This window comes from Polypterus senegalus, chromosome 13 (assembly GCF_016835505.1).
Source record: "Polypterus senegalus isolate Bchr_013 chromosome 13, ASM1683550v1, whole genome shotgun sequence".
In the NCBI taxonomy this organism is placed as follows: domain Eukaryota; kingdom Metazoa; phylum Chordata; class Cladistia; order Polypteriformes; family Polypteridae; genus Polypterus; species Polypterus senegalus.
Window position 1 is genome coordinate 73,953,923 of NC_053166.1, and position 20,949 is coordinate 73,974,871.

General features: G+C 37.6%; 1 protein-coding gene across 2 annotated transcripts in view; it reads left to right on the top strand.

Moving 5' to 3' along the window:
• Positions 1-20,949, top strand: part of slc35a2 (solute carrier family 35 member 2) — a 73,672-nt gene that overhangs the window by 17,284 nt on the left and 35,439 nt on the right. For both annotated transcript variants that reach the window (XR_005636321.1, XM_039776204.1), the window contains exons 2-3: positions 12,252-12,434; positions 12,629-12,780. Coding sequence is in view for 1 of the 2 variants with exons in the window: in XM_039776204.1 (XP_039632138.1) it covers positions 12,252-12,434; positions 12,629-12,780 (335 nt within the window). In the remaining variant the exon portion in view is untranslated. The remainder of the gene's footprint in view (positions 1-12,251; positions 12,435-12,628; positions 12,781-20,949) is intronic.

Below are 20,949 nucleotides of genomic sequence, written 5' to 3' on the forward strand. Positions count from 1 at the left end.
AAGATGATCCACTGTGGCAACCCCTAATGGGAGCAGCTGATAGAAGAAGGTGCAATGAGAGTAACAACACTAAAACAGCTATTGCATTTAGAATAGTTTGACCATTCTGTGGACCATTATGTTGTTTTAGGTTAATTACAATCAAATGCATTAAACTAATAAACAATATGTGGTTAATTTCAGGGTATTTATAAAGCCGCATCAGGGATGTGGATCTAAAAAAGAATGGGAAAACACACAGGAACAGTAGCACTGCTTTGACGCTGGGTGCCGCCAGTTTGCAAAACCGAGCGCAGAACTTGCGTACGCCAGAGTATGAGCTACCGTGGAAATGTGTGTGGCTTTACGCACATCATAAACTTCAGTTTAGGTTTTAAACATCGTGATTTGAACGCGGAAATGTTCTTATGCAACATTTTTGTGCATACACACCGTTTATAAACGAGGCCCCTGGACATTGGCACAAATTGATGAATATAATGTACATAAGTCTCGTCTGCGATATAAATAAAATCCTGCTGTACTTCTTTGTGTGCCCTGCTTTGTTCTCTAGTAAATACAAATTATTGTCAACATACCAATACTCCATTTTGTCCATCAGTCACTCAGAATATGGAACCAATGCAAGAAGCACTTTAAGGCAGAGAAACGTTTACCTGTTGCACCTCTACATGATAATCATCTTTTTCTTTCCTCTCAAACCTACATAGTATTTAATGCTTGGAAAACATCTGGGATTAAAACACTTAAAGAATTGTATATAGAATATGACTTTGCATCTTATGAACAGTTAGGCTTCAAATGTAACTTCCCATTAACACAATTTTTCCACTATTTCCAAATTAGAAACTTTGCTAAACAAAACCTGCCCAATTTTCCACACCTCCCACCCATTTTTATTCCAGAAGAAATACTGATCAGTCTTGAAGACTCAGAAATCATCTCAATTTATAAAAACATATTAAAGTCTCTTCCTTTCAAAGATTGTAGGGAACAGTTGGGAAAGGATCTTTTACTTAATATCTCAGAATAAGAGTAGAAGGTAGCTACACATAGAATAATCTCTAGCTTCATATGCGTAAAGCATTCAATCATTGAATTTAAATCTATCAACCACATTTATCTTGTTTAAAACTGTCCAAAATGTACCCAGGGCAAGATTCAACCTGTGAATGTTGCAGTCTTGCTCCAGCCTCTCTGGGCCAAATATTTTGGAAGTGCACTAAATTAACATAATTTAGAACAAATGTCTTTGAAGAGAAGTTGTTTTTTTAGGCAAAATGTACACATGTCTACACAATAGAAAAGGGCACACAAAACACTTTCAGTTACATGAGCTATGGAGCTCAATTACTTATGGGACAATAATTTGTTACTTATATCGCATTTCATTTAAGCTTAAATATTATCTCAGGTTGTTTTTGACAGATTGAAAAAGAAAATGTTACAGGATTCGGTCTTTTAAACTCTCTGGTCACGGCAAAGGCTGTAGGGTTGGTTTTCTTTGTATTTTTGTTTTTAATTATTGAAGGACACTTCTCCCCCGTCTCCCTTTACTTTTTACTTTAGAAATGGTGTAATTGGTTTCTTTTGTTACTGAGCTTGATTTATTTACTTTCTTTTTTGCTTGAGGTGTTATAGGAATCAGAAAAATTTCCATATAGGATCCATTTTACAGAATCATCACCTATTAATGAAGAGAAACAAAATATGTGGTCACATGTTTAGAGAAATGAAAAGGTCAGGGACAGGCACTGAAGCGACCCTTTTGCTAAACACCCACCATTCATTTGCTGAATATGTAGCTGTTCCTGCAGTCTCTATGGTATTCTTCAGAACCTGAAACTGATGGATCCAAAAATCCCTAAATCTGGTTACAACAATGCCCTTTCCTGTGATAACCCTCATATTATACCACAATATCACTAATTTAAAAAAAAAAAAATCCTGTTAAACATTTTTTCAGGTATGGGCAACTACAGAGGTAACAGTTATGAGGTAATGGGCTATTTAGTTAAAAAAAAAAAAATAAGGCACAGGAAATGAGAGAAACCTTAATAGACAAAATTTAAAAAAAAAAAAAAAAACTCTCTGAGTTCAGGCCAAGCTGCCAATTTGTTTTACATATCTCTTGGGTTACGTTCTAGATTATGCTGGTGCTTTTTCAATTTCATTAATAATAATTATTATTTGCATAATTGTACTAGGCTATCTCTGACTGTTAAGGATTTACAGCTGTGGCAGGTAAACACTGAGACAATTTTCGCAGATTCTGTTTTTACTGGTAGTGTAGTTAATAGTGATGATAACATTACTGGCTGATTTGATTGTTATATTCATTTCTGAATAAAAATCTGGTCATTCAGTGATTTTGAGAAACTTTTAAAAACGTTTTTACATCAGTGTTTGATTTTGATGAAACTTGACATGCAAATTGCCTTCCAGAGCTTGGAAATATTAAAAAAATATTCCTTGAGATAATAAGGACTTTTCTTCACCATGGGCACTGTAGAAATGATGTTTTAGAGTGTTTTTTGAGCTGTAACTTTTTTTTTTCCTATCCAAACTACATGGCTCAGTTAAAACTCATTGGATTAGCTCATATATGTTGAGTGTTTTTTTATTTTATATAAATAAAACCTTTTCTGAAGGTAAATGTAATTAATATGCCAAGTTTCATCAAAATCAAAAATGGTGTTGAATTAAAATGGAATGACCCAATTACAAGTTAAATTATCAAAACTAGACTTTTACAGTATATTTGGGTGAGTCTTCCATGATTCCGCTTCTGCCAATGATGCTGCGCAAAGCAGGCTAGTTTAATGATCTTTATATGTAATACGCTACCGTGGCTGTTCATTTATCTGTCCTGGATTTTAAGTCACCTATAATTCACAAAACTGCTTCACCTATTGACCTGAAATTTGGTACACGTATACTATGTGATGTCTGCTATCCGCTTTCGGGGTGATGATAATTGACCTCCAAAGTTATTCTTTTTTTTTTATTTGTATTTTATTTTATTGTAGAATCATCTTTCGGCAGCGGCGGTGCAGTACATGTGTTCGGGCGTCATTCTCATTCCTACCACCTTCTCCACCACGTTTGCCGTCGCTTCCCCTACCTCTTCATAACTTAAATCATTCTTGACGCAGATTGAAGACTTGAGTGCCAGCTTAAGTGAAAAATTAAGGGAAATGTACTAAGTGATTACAACACACACTGATGTAATCAGTTTTAACGAGGAAAGATGCAGACGAAAGAAGAGAATTAGTGGGATGCTAGGGTGGAGAAATGAAAAGCTGCTCAGGAAGCAGCAAGCACATCAACATCTGAGCAAATGAATGATAAACATACAGAGAGAGTAAGAAAACTATGAATGCTCAAGTTAAGTGTATTCACTGCACGTTATCATGCAGTGCGCCATTACTGGTATGAAATATAATGCAGTAGCAGCATCATAGTCACAGGATCTTAGGATCACCATTACTCCTCTGTGTTTTCTTTTTAGGCGCTCCTGTACTGAGTGAGCTAATTTTTACAGATCTTGCAAAACAAGAATTTCTTACCAGGTGTAAAGTTGAAATGAGTTCAGATGTCCGAGTTCTTTGCTCTTTAAGCCACCTCTATTTTTAAATCCTCTATCTATTCAATGTCTTGAAGAATGCTTAACATTACTGTTAGTCAATGAAGTGATGTGCATAATAGGTAACCAGGCACCTAAGTGATAACAAAATTTGACACTTTTTAGTGACATATATTATTGACAATATTAATTAGTTGTGGCAGCCTTAGTTAGAGCAACATCAAAAATGTTATGAAAGCGCTGATAGGACATACGGCATATATTTAAATAGGATGGCAACAATTTGGATGCATACCTAATTTACAAGAATGTTGATGGATGATCTAATTGTTGAGGTTCAAGCCAATCCCATTTTAGCTATAGTTCTAGATATGCTCATAGACATAAGTGATCAGGTATATGTTGTTACATATGTGAGCCTGGTAGAAGATACAAAAGACTATTATTAAAAGTTTTTGAAATAATGGATGTGCAGGTCAAGTTTTTGGTTAGCTATTAATCCGGTAATGTTTGAATACAAATGGCAAAACAGCAATGTTAGATACCCCCACCAAAGTGACTTTTAACATTTGAAATCTGGTTTGTCAATAACTTAAAAAGTGATTATTCAGAATCCTTTAGATTATATTTCTCATTGTGAATTAGTTTGTGTAGCAGTGATATTATGATGTTTGTTTCATAAATACTATCATGATCCATTCCTTTTCAAATAATGAAAACAAAATACATTTTGTAAATGTCCATTTAAAGATAAGTAATCTCTGATGATCAGTTCAGTTTGAAATCAAAAATTAAATTCATGCTCTGCATAGAAAGGTGTAATTACAGCGACTTAAGCTCCTACCGCTTTGTTCTCATTGGTGCAAGTGTACTTGTTTTAGTCTCTATCTTATACCAAGTGAATCCTGCAGCGACTCTTGTGCAAAGAACTGATCTAACTACATTAAATACTATACATTGGGGTACAATATTTGCATGCTGTAGTAGTCATGGTGCACTGTTGCTGCTGGTACTTAATTAGTCTCATCATAAACACGCTGACATACAAATATAGTATAAAATATCTGGCACAAATACCAGTCAATTGGAATAACCTTAGCATCTGATTCTGCTCGGACTTTTTCTGTCTCTGTAGCGATTAGATAATGGTAAGCCGGAAACAAAAAGATGGTGAAAAACAAATAGCAACACCCTGTGTAACCTTCCTAATCTTACACTGCTAAAGTGATGTGTGCAGGTGAGAGTCATCTCGGTGCATTCGCTTTTCAGGCACAATGCGGACACAGGATGCACATTAACATTTATTACATATTGTTAAATAAGAATTACAAAATTAGAATTAACACATTTTTACAGGTTTAAAAATGATAGACATGTGAGTTGAGATTAACTAAATACATGTAGAAATTATTTTCATATAGTTGACTAGTAGAGAATAATATGCAACATCATACAATTCAATAACTCATGATGATTTTTTCCCAGGAATAAAATGGTTTCTGTCCAACTAAAGTCCAACACATGCTAATGGTTGTTGCCTAAAAATGTGCTGTGTGAGATGCCACGAAACTAACAAGATTGAAGCAAAGTAACAAATCATCTTTTGATCTGGCACAAAACAAGCATAATAAGTGTGAAAACACCTTTGAAGTTGTAGACAGCAACTTTTTTTGTTTAACAGTAAATACAAACCATAACACAGGACATACAAAACCTTAATGTACCAATGGAAAGTACATGATTAATAAAAAAATCACCTGCAACTAATAATCAGAACTAATAAAAAAAGAAAGAAAAATGATAAACAGTCATTAATGCCTGTTATTGTAGTGAAATCTGTTTAAAAGGTGGATTTTGTTTTCTGTACCTAGTATTTCACTTCCCAGATTATTTTTCTCTGCAGTATGGAAGGCAAGGCAAAGATATTAATTTATAATATTTGTAAATTATATAAACAAAAAATCAAGAATATGCCTAGAAGGCAAACAACGTGTCTGCTATCCATTTCTATTTTGTATATTGGGGATCTATATATACATTTACATTGCCCAGAGCAGCCTCTGAAACAGTGATTTTTTCCCCTCGTTGATATCATTGGTAAACTGTAATTATGTTCTCCCCCCACCCCCTGTTATCTACCTTTGGAATCAAGTGACCAGAAAGACTGGTTTTGTGTTTTCTCTTCCCAACCTTCTTGATCAGGGTGGCCTGCTGATGCACCCTGTTTTACATCTGGGAGAGTCATTTTGGACATACTTCTGGAATCCCTCTGAAAAGAGAGCAGAACAGACTCCACAAGCATTCTGAGCTCTTAAACTCATTTTAGAGGATTCCTATGCATGAGCTATGTCATGTAATGCAATATCTACAATTTTAAAACTGTAGACTGAGCAAAATAATTAAAACATAAATCGGTCAAGCCTGGGCGAACTGAATTTACAGGACTTGAGAAAGCGTGAGAAAGGAAGAAAGTGAGGAGGTACTTAATAGATCAAACACTTTGGTCAGAGGCTGAGCCATTTGACAACAGGTCAAGATACCTAATTGAATGTGTATAATGTTACATGTCCCAAAACCCCAAGTGTGCATTTTAAGATAAATACGGCTTGTCCAAGGGACTAGAGTGGGTAGAACTACAGAAAGACAACAGGAGATACAGTGTCAGAAATCAAGAAATATCTGAATATTTCATCTGGACGTCAGGGAACTTAATCTTTGAATAACACTGATTGCTGAATCAAAATCCACCCTGCACAACATCCACCCCTTGACATTTCTGATTTTCAGTAAGTTTTACCAAGACTGTTTATATCCAGACTTTTTTTTGTTTCATATTACATTTTTTCTATTTTGTATTTAATATGTTAAATACATTGCTTTTATATCTTCTATGCCCTGCCCAGGATTTGTTCTTGCCTTGCACCCTGTGTTGGCTGGGATTGGCTCTAACAGACCTCCGTGACCCTGTGTTGTGATATAGCGGGTTGGATAATGGATGGATACTTTAGTCTTTTATGTAGAGTGATTGAAATAATAAGAGTAGACCAGTTAATAATTGCCAGTTATTTGCCTGCAGGGTTAATCAAGGCCATTGTCTGTGTGTGTGTGTTAATTTTCAAAGGTGAGAGTTGAAGAACCCATTAAATGTTCCTGTCTCTCAGACTTTATGATAATACAAGCTCCTTTTACCAAGTGAGTTACAATTAACTGTGCAAAACCAAATAATGTGCTGTCATAGTGAGTTGTGTGTATATAAAATAAATAAATACACCATGTAGACATGGCTAATAAGTTTAGTTGTGGATTGATTAACCGTTAGAAGGGTAAGATCTAAGCATCTTTCACTTTGAAATTTTGACACAACATACAGTGTTCTTAATATTTTTAGGCAGTTTACCAATCTTAGGGTTTTAGCACACTCTAGTGTGTAGAGTTATCAGAGAATGGTGTGAAAAAACAAAGCATTTGCTGAGTGGAATTTCTTTGGCTGAAGGCACCTTAATAATGAAGTCTGAAGAAAATGGGAAGACTTGTTCAAGTCTGTTTTTATTTTTTGTTGTTACACAATAGCTCTCTTAATACTAAGTAGGTACAGTACACCCCCGAAATTCACGGGGGTTACGTTCTTAGAGTACCTGCGAATTGTGAAAAACGGTGACTTTTGGATGTGGTTAAAAAAATGCCTATTTTTATAGTTTAAACCCCAAATACAGCATGCCCCCAAAGCACTTTAATTTCGTTGCAAACTCGGCTTAATACATGACCTAAAAATTACCTTAATACATTACCCAAAACAGAATGTAAAGGTAAACCCATATACTGTACAGTACTGTTCTAATGTTATTGCTATAAGTACTATAATTCATGCAAGTGCGTTTTTTTTGGTATGCCCTAATGTTTTCTTTGTTATATGTAGAGTAAATACATAATAATTTCATTTTTTTAAAATACAGTAAAATGTACAGGTACTCACCAATGATGAATGATATTGATGATGATGAAGTAGCTGTGCAGTACAATGCAGAGTATTTAAAACTCCTCGGGTGGCCCCTCATCTTCAGGCACTTCAGGAGGAGTCGTATCTTTGGACTGATCTTCTTCTGGTGGGGTTTCATGCTGGCTTTTCTTTATAGGTTTCAGGAAAATTGTGATGGGAAGTTGTTACTTTGTCTCCTGTAGCGAACTGCTGGTACAGTTTCCGTGCTTTCTCATGGATGATGCTACCGTCCAAGGGGATGATGTTCTTCCTGCAGTCGGTGATCCACAATGCCAAGGCAGATTCCATCCTGACAATATTTTTATTACAGTCGTTACCTTTCTGGCACTATCACAGAAACTTACAGATACGGTACTCCAGATCGCTGCTTCGTTCTTCTTTATGTAGCGTACGGTGCTTTCATTAATGCCATAGTGGCACGCTATTACAGCATAACTTTTTACTTCCCGGAGTAAATCCAGTAGTTCAACCTTCTTCTGGAGTGTTTTAAACTTCTTCTGGCGCTTAAGGCTCAGTGCCAGAAGCCTTAGAAGGTGCTGGGCGTTTCAGCAACAACATGTGTGTTTTTAAAAATAACAAAATGAATACAATAATAAATGGAAAACACAAGGACACTCAGCTGGAGACGCGTCACAGGGCAGCAGTCAATCAGCAGCAATGAGAAATGAATAACGCTCTCGGATTGGCTACTTTCATCATCTCAAACCGCGTTTCCCTCAGTGGTGGTAAACCCACTCAGCTGGAGACATGTCACAGGGCAGCAGTTAATCAGCAGCTAGGAAATTAATAACACTCTTGTATTGGATACTTTCACCACTCCAAACTGCGTTTCCCTCAGTGGTTGCTTCCTTTTCTCGCTACAGCACAGTATTGCCACGAAAAAAGATATAAAAAATTGCGGAGGATATTTGCGCTTTCCACTAACAATTAATAGTTCGCTTCTAAGGAAAAATCTGTGAACGACTGAGTCCGCAAACCCTGAACCAAGACTTCGTGGGGGTCTACTGTATTTGAATGCCATTGTGTACCTAAATATTGCTGTTAACAACACGTGTTTCTGTGTGACCACAGTTTAGGGGCTGGGTATCATTGGGAGTACGTTCATTTAAATTGGACTGATTGTGATTATATTGTGCAATCCATTTTTAAATGTTGCTCTCATTTAATATTTCCCAGTAAATTTCCTTGAAGAGCAAGTATGCCAAATTTCAATAAAATCATTCCACAGGAAACAGGGTTGTTTTATGTTGGCAGATTAGATCTCCTGTAGAATGTATTTCTGTAAATTCCCAGGCCCACTTATAGATGGTTGTGGATCTGTTTATAGCATTAACTAGCTTTGCTACTTATCTAAGACAGGTTGACGTCTAAATTATCAGTGTAGATCCTCACATTAATTTTTGTAATGCATAGGTCTCTGTAATATGCTATTTGGTATTGGATTTATAAAAGCACTGTTAATATTTGTGATGCGCCATTTGTTGGAGTGACAAAAACCTAGTAACTGAATGGACACACAGACAAACGCACAAACACTTATCCTAGTGTTCAAAATGAAATGAATATGAATGCAATACAAGACTATTGTGATGTTTTAAAATATTTGATATTGTGATTTTAGATTAAATTAGATTTAATATTACATATAATTTCTCCCTAATTAATTGACTAATGAGAGTGAGGGCAGAGCCAAGGATCAAATTGTGGAAGTTGAAAAAGGAAGTCTGCCATGTTGAATTCAGGGAGGAGGTGCGACTGGCACTGGGTGGCAGTGAAGACTTGCCAGATAGCTGGGCAACTATAGCTAAGTAGTAAGGGTGACAGCAAGGAGGGTGCTTGGCATGACATCTGGACAGAGGAAGAAAGTAACAGAGGAACAGAGCCGGGAAAGATGTGCAGCAAGTTAGGGTGATAAAGGATAAAGATGGAAACGTACTCACAAGCGAGGAGGGTGTGTTGAGCAAATGGAAAGAGTACTTTGAGAGGCTGATGAATGAAGAGAGAGAGAGAGAGAATGTTGGATGATATGGTGTTGGTGAATCAGGAAGTGCAGCGGATTAGCAAGGAGGAAGGAAGGACCGCTATGAAGAGGATTAAGAATGGAAAGGCCGTTGATCCAGTTGGCATATCTGGAAGCATGGAGGTTATTTTGGAGAGATGGCAGTGGAGCTTTTAACCAGATTGTTTAATTGAATCTTGGAAAGTGAGAGGATGTCTAAAGAGTGGACAAGTGTACAGGTACCAATTTTTAAGAATAATGGGGGCGTACAGAGCTGTATTAAATACAGGGGGATAAAATTGAAGATCCCCAACATGATATTATTGGAAAAAGTAGTGGATGCTAGGTTAAGAAGGGAGGTGACGACTAGTGAGCCGCAGTATGGTTTCATGCCAAGAAAGAGCACCACAGATGCGATGTTTGCTCTGAGAGTGCTGATGGAGAATTATAGATAAGAGCAGAAGGAGTTGCATTGTGTCTTTGTGGACCTGGAGAAAACATATGACAAGGTGCCTCAAGAGGAGTTGTGGTATTGTATGAGGAAGTCAGGAGTGGCAGGGATATTATTTGCAATGGTGATAGACAGGTTGACAGATGAGATTAGACAGGAGTCCCTGTGGACGTTGATGTTTGCTGATGAAATTGTGATCTGTAGTGAGAGAGGGTAGCAGGTTGACGAGACCCTGGAGAGGTGAAGATATGCTCTAGAGAGGAGCGGAATGAGGGTCAGTAGGAACAAGACAATGCATGTGTGTAAATGAGAGGGAGGTCAGTAGAAGGGTGAGGATGCAGAGAGTAGAGTGGACAAAGGTTAATGATTTTAAATGCTTGGGATCAACAGTACAGAATAATGGGGATTGTGGAAGAGAGGTGAAAAAGAGAATGCAGGCAGGGTGGAATGGATGGAGAAGTGTGTCGGGAGTGATTTGTGACAGATGGGTGTCGGCAGGAGTCAAAGGGAAGGCCTGCAGGCTGGTAGTGAGACCAGAAATGTTATATGGGTTGAAGACGGCAGCACTGACCAAAAAATAAGAGACAGAGCTGGAGGTGGCAAAGTTAAAGATGTTAAGATTTGCATTGGGTGTGACAAGGATGGACAGGATTAGAAATGAATAAGTTAGAGGGTCAGCTCAGGTTGGACAGTTTGGAGACAGTCAGAGAGTTGAGACATGTGCAGAAGAAAGATGCTGGGTATATTGGGAAAAGGATGCTAAGGATAGAGCTGCCAGGCAAGAGGCCTTAAGAGAAGATTTATGGATGTGGTGAGAGAGGACATGCAGGTGATGGATGTAACAGCAAATGCATAGTGCAGGAAGATATGGAAAAAGATGATCTGCTGTGGCAGCCCCTAATCTATGTACCTGAAAGAAGATTAATCGACTAATGTAAAGTTTTAAATCACCAATCCAGTAATCTGGCTTCATGTTCCATAGGTGATTATTAACAGACAAAGTTCACAGAATAAATTTTTATGTATGATTTTGTGCCGTTTTAGTCTTAAATTCACTGTCAGTTTGCTTCTTGACTGATCTTTCAAAAATAGTGTGTCAAATTAGACTAAGGTGCAGACAATATCCACTCTCACCTACTATGAAGTAAAGCAGAATTTAACAGTGTTTCGTCGCATATGTTTTAAAACAATGTAGTGCAGATTTTAATGGTGACATAAATATTAATAGGTTTGTTAAAAAGTAGACCATTGATATACTGTAAAATTCCAAGTGAGCAGTACTGTAATTAAGCATTAAAGGGATACAGATATAAATGTATGTGATAGTAATGATCCTATAAATGTGTAAATGCTGGTTTATTTTAAGGTATTCTTAGTTGCTCGTTATTAGGGTATAGTGGTCTGGTGCCGCTTAGTTTCACACTGTCGTAGGGATGGTGGTTTGTTTATTTTTTTGGTGGGGATCCCAGGAACGCACCCAGCCTTGGTCTGACTCGCACCACTCACACAGAGACACAAATTAACAGTAAATGAAATCAATAACTATGCGGAATATTGAATGAAATAAAACACAAACAACAAATAAACAGCTTACTCTACATTTTCCCCCAAGACGATGCTAAATATCAACACTACAATAAATATCTAAAAATAAACACTAATGGTCCAGTCCATAAACAGTCCAAATGGAATGGTAGTAGATGAAATGGAATGGAGGAAAAGATGATGATCCAGGGAAACAGCTTTCTGTAAGTAATGTTATCCTTATGCAATGAGAGGTGAAGAGATCTGGGGAGTGCTCCCTCCGATGAAGTATGACGACCAATCCAGCCCTACTCACGTGACAGTCAGGCACAAGACAGTCCATACATCCTTACAGGTTTGATGATCCAGGATAAAACTGACATTCAACAGGTGGAATTGCAGAAGAGACAAATGGGTGAATAGAAACAAATGCTTTGCTGCTTGGCCAACTTGCTGGCCCCTCTTGTCCCCAGTAGCCCCTGCGCCTGTTGCAGACATCCCATCGGGGCAATACCCTTGGGGCAGCTGGGAAATGGAGCGCACTGCTACGAGGGTTGATCAGAACGCAAACTGAATTGTTTTACTGTTTATCTGTGTTGCTGGTAATCTTAGAATCATAGATGTTGCCTGAAAGTGTTGGAATATCCTAGTCCATGTCCCAAATGATGATTTTTTTTTTTTTTTTCCCCTGTAGGAAACAAGAAGTTGAAATACATCAGCTTAGCATTTTTGGTGTTTCAGAATGCTTTCCTCATTCTTAGTATTCGATATGTACGCACATTACCTGGAGATAAATTCTTTGCTACTTCTGCAGTTGTCATGGCTGAGATACTGAAATTACTCACCTGCTTGGTACTCATCATGATACAGAAAAGAGGTTAGTTGTTAGGCAAATTCAGTATTTAATCAAATGAAAAATGCATCTCATGAGGCATCTCTATGGATTTTCAGCTATGTAAAGTCTTTTTGACTCCCCAATTATTAAAAATTGGCTATATTATCTGTCATATGAAATAACAGTAATCATGTTAGATTTTTTTTAATATACTTATGTTTGAATGTTTATTACAGGCAATGTGAAGGAATTTTCCCTGCTGCTGTATGATTCCATTATCTGCCAGTACCTGGACACTCTTAAACTTGCTGTACCTTCTTTAATTTACACGTTTCAGAACAATCTGCAATATGTAGCTATATCTAACTTGCCAGCTGCCATATTTCAGGTGGGTAACAGCAAATAGTCATGTCTATATGATTTAACCTGCAGTGCCTCAGCTCAGCATTTTTTCAATTTGTGTTTATTTTTCTATTCATTTTGAATTAATTAGTATTGTTTGTTTTTGTTGTGAATGTGTTCAAATATATGAACAATTAGGGGTAATATTGTTTTTTTTTATTCAAGTATTTAAATAAGTGTATGCTAATTTATAATTAGACAATTTTAAAGTAATAAGAATGTATTCTGTAGCATGTACAGCTGCTTCCTTTCATTTAAGCACTGCATCATGAAATACAGCCTTGTTAGTGTGAAAGAGTAAACTGAGTTGAAATTGTCAGATTCATTAAAACACTTTAAGGATAACTCATTAATCAGCTGGGTAAAAAAGTGTAAAAAATAGATGGCACAAAGATGTTGAAATGAATATTGTATATAAGAGGAGTTCATATGTAGGTCAAATTCCTGATTATCTCTCTATTATAAAAAAAATCCTGTGGGAGGGAATGACTAGGAGACAATATGTGATCTTCAGAGAAGGGTCTGACTGCAGACCGTGCAGTCTCAGCTACATGCACGCTCAACCACTGACGTCAGATGCATGCTCCGCCACAACAGGAAGTGCAACCGGGGAGTCATTTCCTGATTGCTACAGTAAGTTGGTACGTTTGCTAGTTATAATCTTACCATTTATGAACAATATGGAATATTCTTAATATACAGGCTGGCCTGTGTTGGTTTATTAACATGTTTACCATTTTAACAGATCAAGTTAGCCAAGGTAAATGCTTGCTCGTAATTGTGATTACTAGCATCATGGCCGTGGTAGTGTAGCGAGAGCGCTGATGTTTAGAGCATGCTAGTTTAGTGTTCCCGCTGTTATCCCAAGGAAAAAACAATTATGCAACCATCATAACTTGCTAACATTATTTAAATTTAATGTACAGTAATCCCTCCTCGATCGCGGCGGTTGGGATCCAGAACCCCCCGCGATAGATGAAAATCCGCGAAGTAGAAACCATATGTTTGTGTAGTTATTTTTATATATTTTAAGCCCTTATAAACTCTCCCACACTGTTAACATTATTAGAGCCCTCTAGACATGAAATAACACCCTTTAGTCAAAAGTTTAAACTGTGCTCCATGTGCTTTCTCACAATTAAAAGAATGCAAATAGATCTTCTCTTCAGGAGCAGAATATTTCAGAGAGAGAGAGAGAGAGCGCTTGCAAAGAAAAGCAAACAATCAGAAAATCAATACGTGTGCTTTTTAAGTTTTAGAGGAGCGTCTGTATCTTCTAAGCAAACAGCCTCTGTACACACAGCCCCTCTGCTCACATCTCCTCCATCAGGAGCAGAGAACGTCAGAGAGAGAGAGAGAGCGAGATTAAAGCAAACCATCAAAAAATCAATAAGTGTGCTTTTGGAGGCACCACGATAAAGCGGCATTTCTTAGAGGTGCGTCCGTATCCACTAGGCAAACAGCTTCTGTGCAAACAGCACCTCTGCTCACAGCCCCTCCGTCAGGCGCAGAGAATGTCAGAGAGGTTGAGATAGAGGCAGAGACAAGCAAACAATCAAGCTCCGTGTGGGATGCATATCTTATAGCATTGAGGAGTTTTAGTTAATATGTATACATGATTGGGTAGCTTCTAAGCTTGTATGAAATCAACAGGGCAAACAAACTGAGGAAGCGTGTAGCATAAATTAAAAGACCCATTGTCCGCAGAAATCCGCGAACCAGCGAAAAATTGGTGATATATATTTAGATGTGCTTACATTTAAAATCCGCGATAGAGTGAAGCCGCGAAAGTCAAAGCGCGATATAGCGAGGGATTACTGTATACAGTATTTACGTGTGAATAAAGAGTAAAATAAAAATAAAACAAATAGAACAATTCTGTGTCTAACAACATGTTTGTGCATGTTTTCTGACTGCTCATCTTTGTTATACAGGTGCCGGTCATAAAATTAGAATATCATGACAAAGTTGATTTATTTCAGTAATTCCATTCGAAAAGTGAAACTTGTTTATTAGATTCATTCATTACACACAGACTGATGTATTTCAAATGTTTATTTCTTTTAATTTTGATGATTACAACTGACAACTAATGAAAGTCCCAAATTCAGTATCTCGGAAAATTAGAATATCAATTAAGACCAATGCAAAAAAATGATTTTTTAGAAATGTTGCCCAACTGAAAGGTATGAACATGAAAAGTATGAGCATGTACAGCACTCGATATTTAGTTGGGGCTCCTTTGGCCTGGATTACTGCAGCAATGCAGCGTATTTACGTGTGAATAAAGAGTAAAATGAAAATAAAACAAATTGAACAATTCTGTGTCGTTAATAATCTTATATATCAGAACTGTAATACGTACTATACTTTACATGTCATGAGGTTACCAAACTGTGATTAATAAATGGTGGAGGGAAAAGGACATTGGACACATCAGTAATCAAATGTTTATATCTTAATATAAACATAAGGAACCCCCCCTCAAAAAAAAACCCCAACAACAAAACACATACCAATAAAAAACATTAATTTAGTTAAGGAGGCAGCACTACATAGTGAACTTCCTTCAATCCACCATTTCCTCTAAAATCTGTGCATGTCTTGCACATGGCTAAACCCAAAACAAAATGGAGCCAGAACATCATGGGGGTATTTTTCGTACGTGGATTACTCGTTTAACCGGATGTAATTGTTGACGATTTGGCCTGATCCTGGATCTGTCGGTTTATCGAAACTCTTGCTGGATGTGTTGTCATAGCAGCAGATCCAAATCCTCAAACCTTCTCGGAGCAGGTTTGTTCTATGTAAACAAGGATTAGCTCACACACTTAATCAGTTTATGTGCTTGGAATTTATTCAGTCATGGCTTTGCCGTTCATGAATGAGCTACTAATTGATATTGGTGTGCAAATTATAAGAAGATAATTTCATATAGAGAGGGTTTTGCGTGATCGGCAAGATCCTTTATTGCTCCTGGAGGAAATTATTTTCGAAAGATACTGCTTTAGCTGAAGGGGAATATTGTACCTCAAAGATTTATTAGCACCTCATATTCAAAGTCAAACTAGGCGAAGTCAGGCTCTCACAACCACACAGACAGTATGCATTGCTTTGAATTTTTTTGCAAGTGGCACTTTTTTTTATATTCTGTAGGCAATGCGGACAGTCTATCTAAAAGTGCAGTTTGCCAGGCAATTTGTAAAGTCTGTTTGGCTCTGAAATATTTCCTTTGGGGTTTCTTAGTGTTTCCTGGACACATGCGTGTGCAGACAATAAAAGATGCGTTTCATGCCATTGCAGGTACACAGAAAAAAACACCCACAGTTCCAAAAAGAATCTCACAATCAGCCTAACATGCTCATTACCCAGGATTTCCAAATGTAATTGGGGCACATGGGACTGATCAGAGTGGAGTTTGATTAAACATTATTTGGAAAATGTACCTCTCCTCCTGATGAATAATCAGACACAGTGTCAAATATTTGACCCTCATCAATATCTCCGTCAGACACAGGTTCTAGTAATATGACATTCCCTGCAACTGACCCAAAAAAAAAAAAAAAATCCCTCAGAAACAGGGCGATGGGCATTTTGCTGGAGAACCAACTCTTCTGCAGGGGTTAGGTCTGGACCCCGTGGACCTCCATCTGTTTTTTGCTTGTCTGCCTTCTTATTAGCTTTAAAATTAATGTTTCTTATATTATATATGATTCTTTATGTCAACAATTCTTTAAATAGCTATATACCAATATTTGCCAGTTTGAACTATATTCTTGTACTTCACTTTAACCTGTTCCCATGTTCTCCTTGTGCTCACGTCTGATCTGGAATTATGACATATTAAATAATAATTAATCTGACACAGGAAATGAAGCGCTGCATTCAGTAAGTACAATGCACACTACTTAGCGTTTAATTTGTCAGCCAGTTTTTGCCAGCTGTCTTTTCTGGTTTGGGCTGCTTTTGCAGTGTTATCCCTTGTGCATATTAAATCTTGAAATTCTTCATATCCTTCGAATAAAAGGTCCTGCTCTGCTTGTGTTAAAAAAAAAAAAAATATGCGCCTGTTCTTTCGTCATTTTGTTGCAGCCTATCAAAGACTTGCTGATCATGTTTTCTAGGCTCAATATTTATGGGCTTTTCAATCAGCGCAGGCGCGTACATTCATCTCAGATAATTAGATTCAGCTCGACTAATCTACTACACGGCTGCGTTTGAAAAACTGACTTATCCCGGATGAGCTTCACCGGCATTAACTCATCCAAGATGAGGCATCTGATCTCGGATGATTTAAGCGCACGGAAAATACCCCCCATCTCTATTAACTAGTGAATCTTCCTCTGCATTCATTGCTTTGTACTCCTGCAGAGCCTTCCCAGCATCTTCTTCTTTCATAGTCAGTATCTGGGGCAACTGGACCAGACCAATGAATTGGTGTTGGCTGTCACTGCACCACTGACTGGCTGTTTTTGCGTGTGCAAGGACAGATACCTTAGACAGGAATAAAAATTTGGTGTATTTATGTAAATGTGTTTTATGCAATTATTATTGGTATATAAAATACTGATAAAAAAAAACTTGTACTTCTGGCGTCAATACCACGCATCCTCACAATAAAGTATAGTCCGTGCAGGTGCCGGTCATAAAATTAGAATATCATGACAAAGTTGATTTATTTCAGGAATTCCATTCAAAAAATGAAGCTTGCATATTAGATTCATTCATTACACAAAGATTGATGTATTTCAAATGTTTATTTTTTTTTAATTTTGATGAATATAACTGACAACTAATGAAAGTCCCAAATTCAGTATCTCGGAAAATTAGAATATTGTGAAAAGGTTCAATATTGAAGACACCTGGTGCCACATTCTAATCAGCTAATTAACTCAAAACACCTGCAAAAGCCTTTAAATGGTCTCTCAGTCTAGTTCTGTAGGCTACACAATCATGGGGAAGACTGCTGACTTGACAGTTGTCCAAAAGACGACCATTGACACCTTGCACAAGGAGGGCAAGACACAAAAGGTCATTGCTAAAGAGGATTGCTGTTCACAGAGCTCTATGTCCAAGCACATTAATAGAGAGAAGGAAGGACAAGATGTGGTAGAAAAAAGTGTACAAGCAATAGGGGTAACTGCACACTGGAGAGGATTGTGAAAAAAACCCCATTCAAAACTGTGGGGGAGATTCACAAAGAGTGGACTTCAGTTGGAGTCAGTGCTTCAAGAACCACCACGCACAGACGTATGCAAGACATGGGTTTCAGCTGTCGCATTCCTTGTGTCAAGCCACTCTTGAACAAGAGACAGCATCAGAAGCGTCTCGCCTGGGCTAAAGACAAAAAGAACTGGACTGCTGCTGAGTTATGTTCTCTGATGAAAGTAAATTTTGCATTTCCTTTGGAAATCAAGGTCCCAGAGTCTGGAGGAAGAGAGGAGAGGCACAGAATCCACGTTGCTTGAGGTCCAGTGTAAAGTTTCCACAGCCAGTGATGGTTTGGGGTGCCATGTCATCTGCTGGTGTTGGTCCATTGTGTTTTCTGCGGTCCAAGGTCAACGCAGCCGTCTACCAGGAAGTTTTAGAGCACTTCATGCTTCCTGCTGCTGACGAACTTTATGGAGATGCAGATTTCATTTTCCAGCAGGACCTGGCACCTGCACAAAGTGCCAAAACTACCAGTACCTGGTTTAAGGACCATGGTATCCCTGTTCTTGATTGGCCAGCAAACTCGCCTAACCTTAACCCCATAGAAAATCTATGGGGTATTGTGAAGAGGAAGATGCAATACGTCAGACCCAACAATTCAGAAGAGCTGAAGGCCACTATCAAAGCAACATAGGCTCTCATAACACTTGAGCAGTGCCACAGACTGATCGACTCCATGCCATGCCGCATTGCTGCAGTAATCCAGGCCAAAGGAGCCCCAACTAAATATTGAGTGCTGTACACGCTCATACTTTTCATGTTCATACCTTTCAGTTGGCCAACATTTCTAAAAAAATCCTTTTTTTGCATTGGTCTTAATTGATATTCTAATTTTACGAGATACTGAATTTGGGACTTTCATTAGTTGTCAGTTATAATCATCAAAATTAAAAGAAATAAACATTTGAAATACATCAGTCTGTGTGTAATGAATGAATCTAATATACAAGTTTCACTTTTTGAATGGAATTACTGAATTAAATCAACTTTGTCATGATATTCTAATTTTATGACCGGCACCTGTATTACAGTTCTGATATATAAGATTATTAACGACACAGAATTGTTCTATTTGTTTTATTTTCATTTTACTCTTTATTCACACGTAAATACTGTATACATTAATTTTACATATTGTTAGCAAGTTATGATGGTTGCATAATTGTTGTTTTCCTTGGGATAACAGCGAGAACACTAAACTAGCATGCTCTAAACATCAGCGCTCTCGCTACGCTACCACGGCCATGATGCTAGTAATTTCAATAACAGGCAAGCATTTACCTTGGCTAACTTGATCTGTTAAAATGGTAAACATGTTAATAAACCAGCACAGGCCAGCCTTATATTAAGAATATTCCATATTGTTCATAAATGGTAAGACTATAACTAGCAAACGTACCAAATTAGCAATCAGGAAACGACTCCCCGGTTGCACTTCCTGTTGTAGCTGAGCGTGCATCTGACATCAGTGGCAGTCTGCAACCAGACCCTTTTGGATATTCACGTTAAGATCACGGAAGACACTTAAAAGACCTGCGAGACGAAAGAAAATGACCACAGAGTGTCTCACGGGGACCGTAAACATGAGACTTTGTGCCAAGAGATTGACACAGGAACATCTCGCGGGGACGTAGAACATGAGATTCTTGCAAGACACGCCTTACTTACAAGCAATATCAAATAAGAAAAAGAAAAGAAAAACCATCAGTCGTGTAAATGCTTTGACCACACACAGATCCAGGGCTCTCAGCGCATATAAAGCGTATAAGGACAATATGTCATAAATGAAACGTCGACGACTAAATGAAGAAGAAAGTGCAGCGTGGAGAAAAGAGACCCAAAAGCGTTGGAGAGAAAAAAAAGGAAAAAAGAATAATCTAGGTGCAAATGCAGGCAATAAGGAATGTAGTAATCAGCCCAGAACAAGTGGAATTGGGGGAAAGCACCTCTAATCGGGCTCCAAATTAAAAGACAAAGAGTAAAAGACTAAGTAGAACTTCATAAAGACGTTCAAAAACGTTGGTGCAATACAGATGCAGAGCAGGTTAGAGATTATGAAAGCAGTGGAATTCGAAAGGCTCAAAAAAAACGTTGGCACGATACAAATGCAGAGAAACGTAAGGAATATGAAAGCAGAAAATTTAAAGTATCAAAAAAAGAAAGTAAACATAGCTGTGGCGCAAACAAATGGAAATTATTACTCGAAAAAGGGAAAAATAATCGCCAAGGACCAGATTTCATTGGGGAAAAAAAAGCAGCACAAAACGAGGTCAGAAATAAAAGACAGAGTACAAAAAAAATAAAACGTCATAAAGAGGTTAAAGAACAAGGGGGCCAAACACATGCAGAGCAGGTGAGAGATAATAAAAACAGTGGAATTCAAAAGACGCAAAACACCTGCAGAACATGATACAGAATATGAAAACAGAAAAACGAGTGTCAAAACAAAGGAAGTAAAGATCGAGAATTATTACTTGGGGAAATAACGGAAAGGCAAATAGAGATTGAATATATGGACACTGGTGATATGTCAGAAGTATGTAAAAATTGTAAGGCTATGAAGTTCAAGTCAGAGACTTGTAGATCGTCTAATTCGTGTTGCCATCAGGGAAAAGTTGTGTTTATACACAATGAGGAGGCGTATCCAAGAGAATTAAAAGATTTGATGTTTGGGGAAAGTGAAATCCACAAACACTACAGGCAAAATATTCGCATCTACAATAATCTTTTTGTATTTGCATCATTCAATGTGCAAAACGTATATTTACACAATAATGGACCATACGCTATGAGAATCTGGGGTCCAGCAACAAGTTTAATTTCGAAGAAACCACAATACTGGCAGGTGTATATTTATGATCACAGAGAAGCGATGCAACATAGAATCGAAAGAGTTATTAAATGATTGGACGTATTAGAAATTATACAGTCAATAATGGATCTA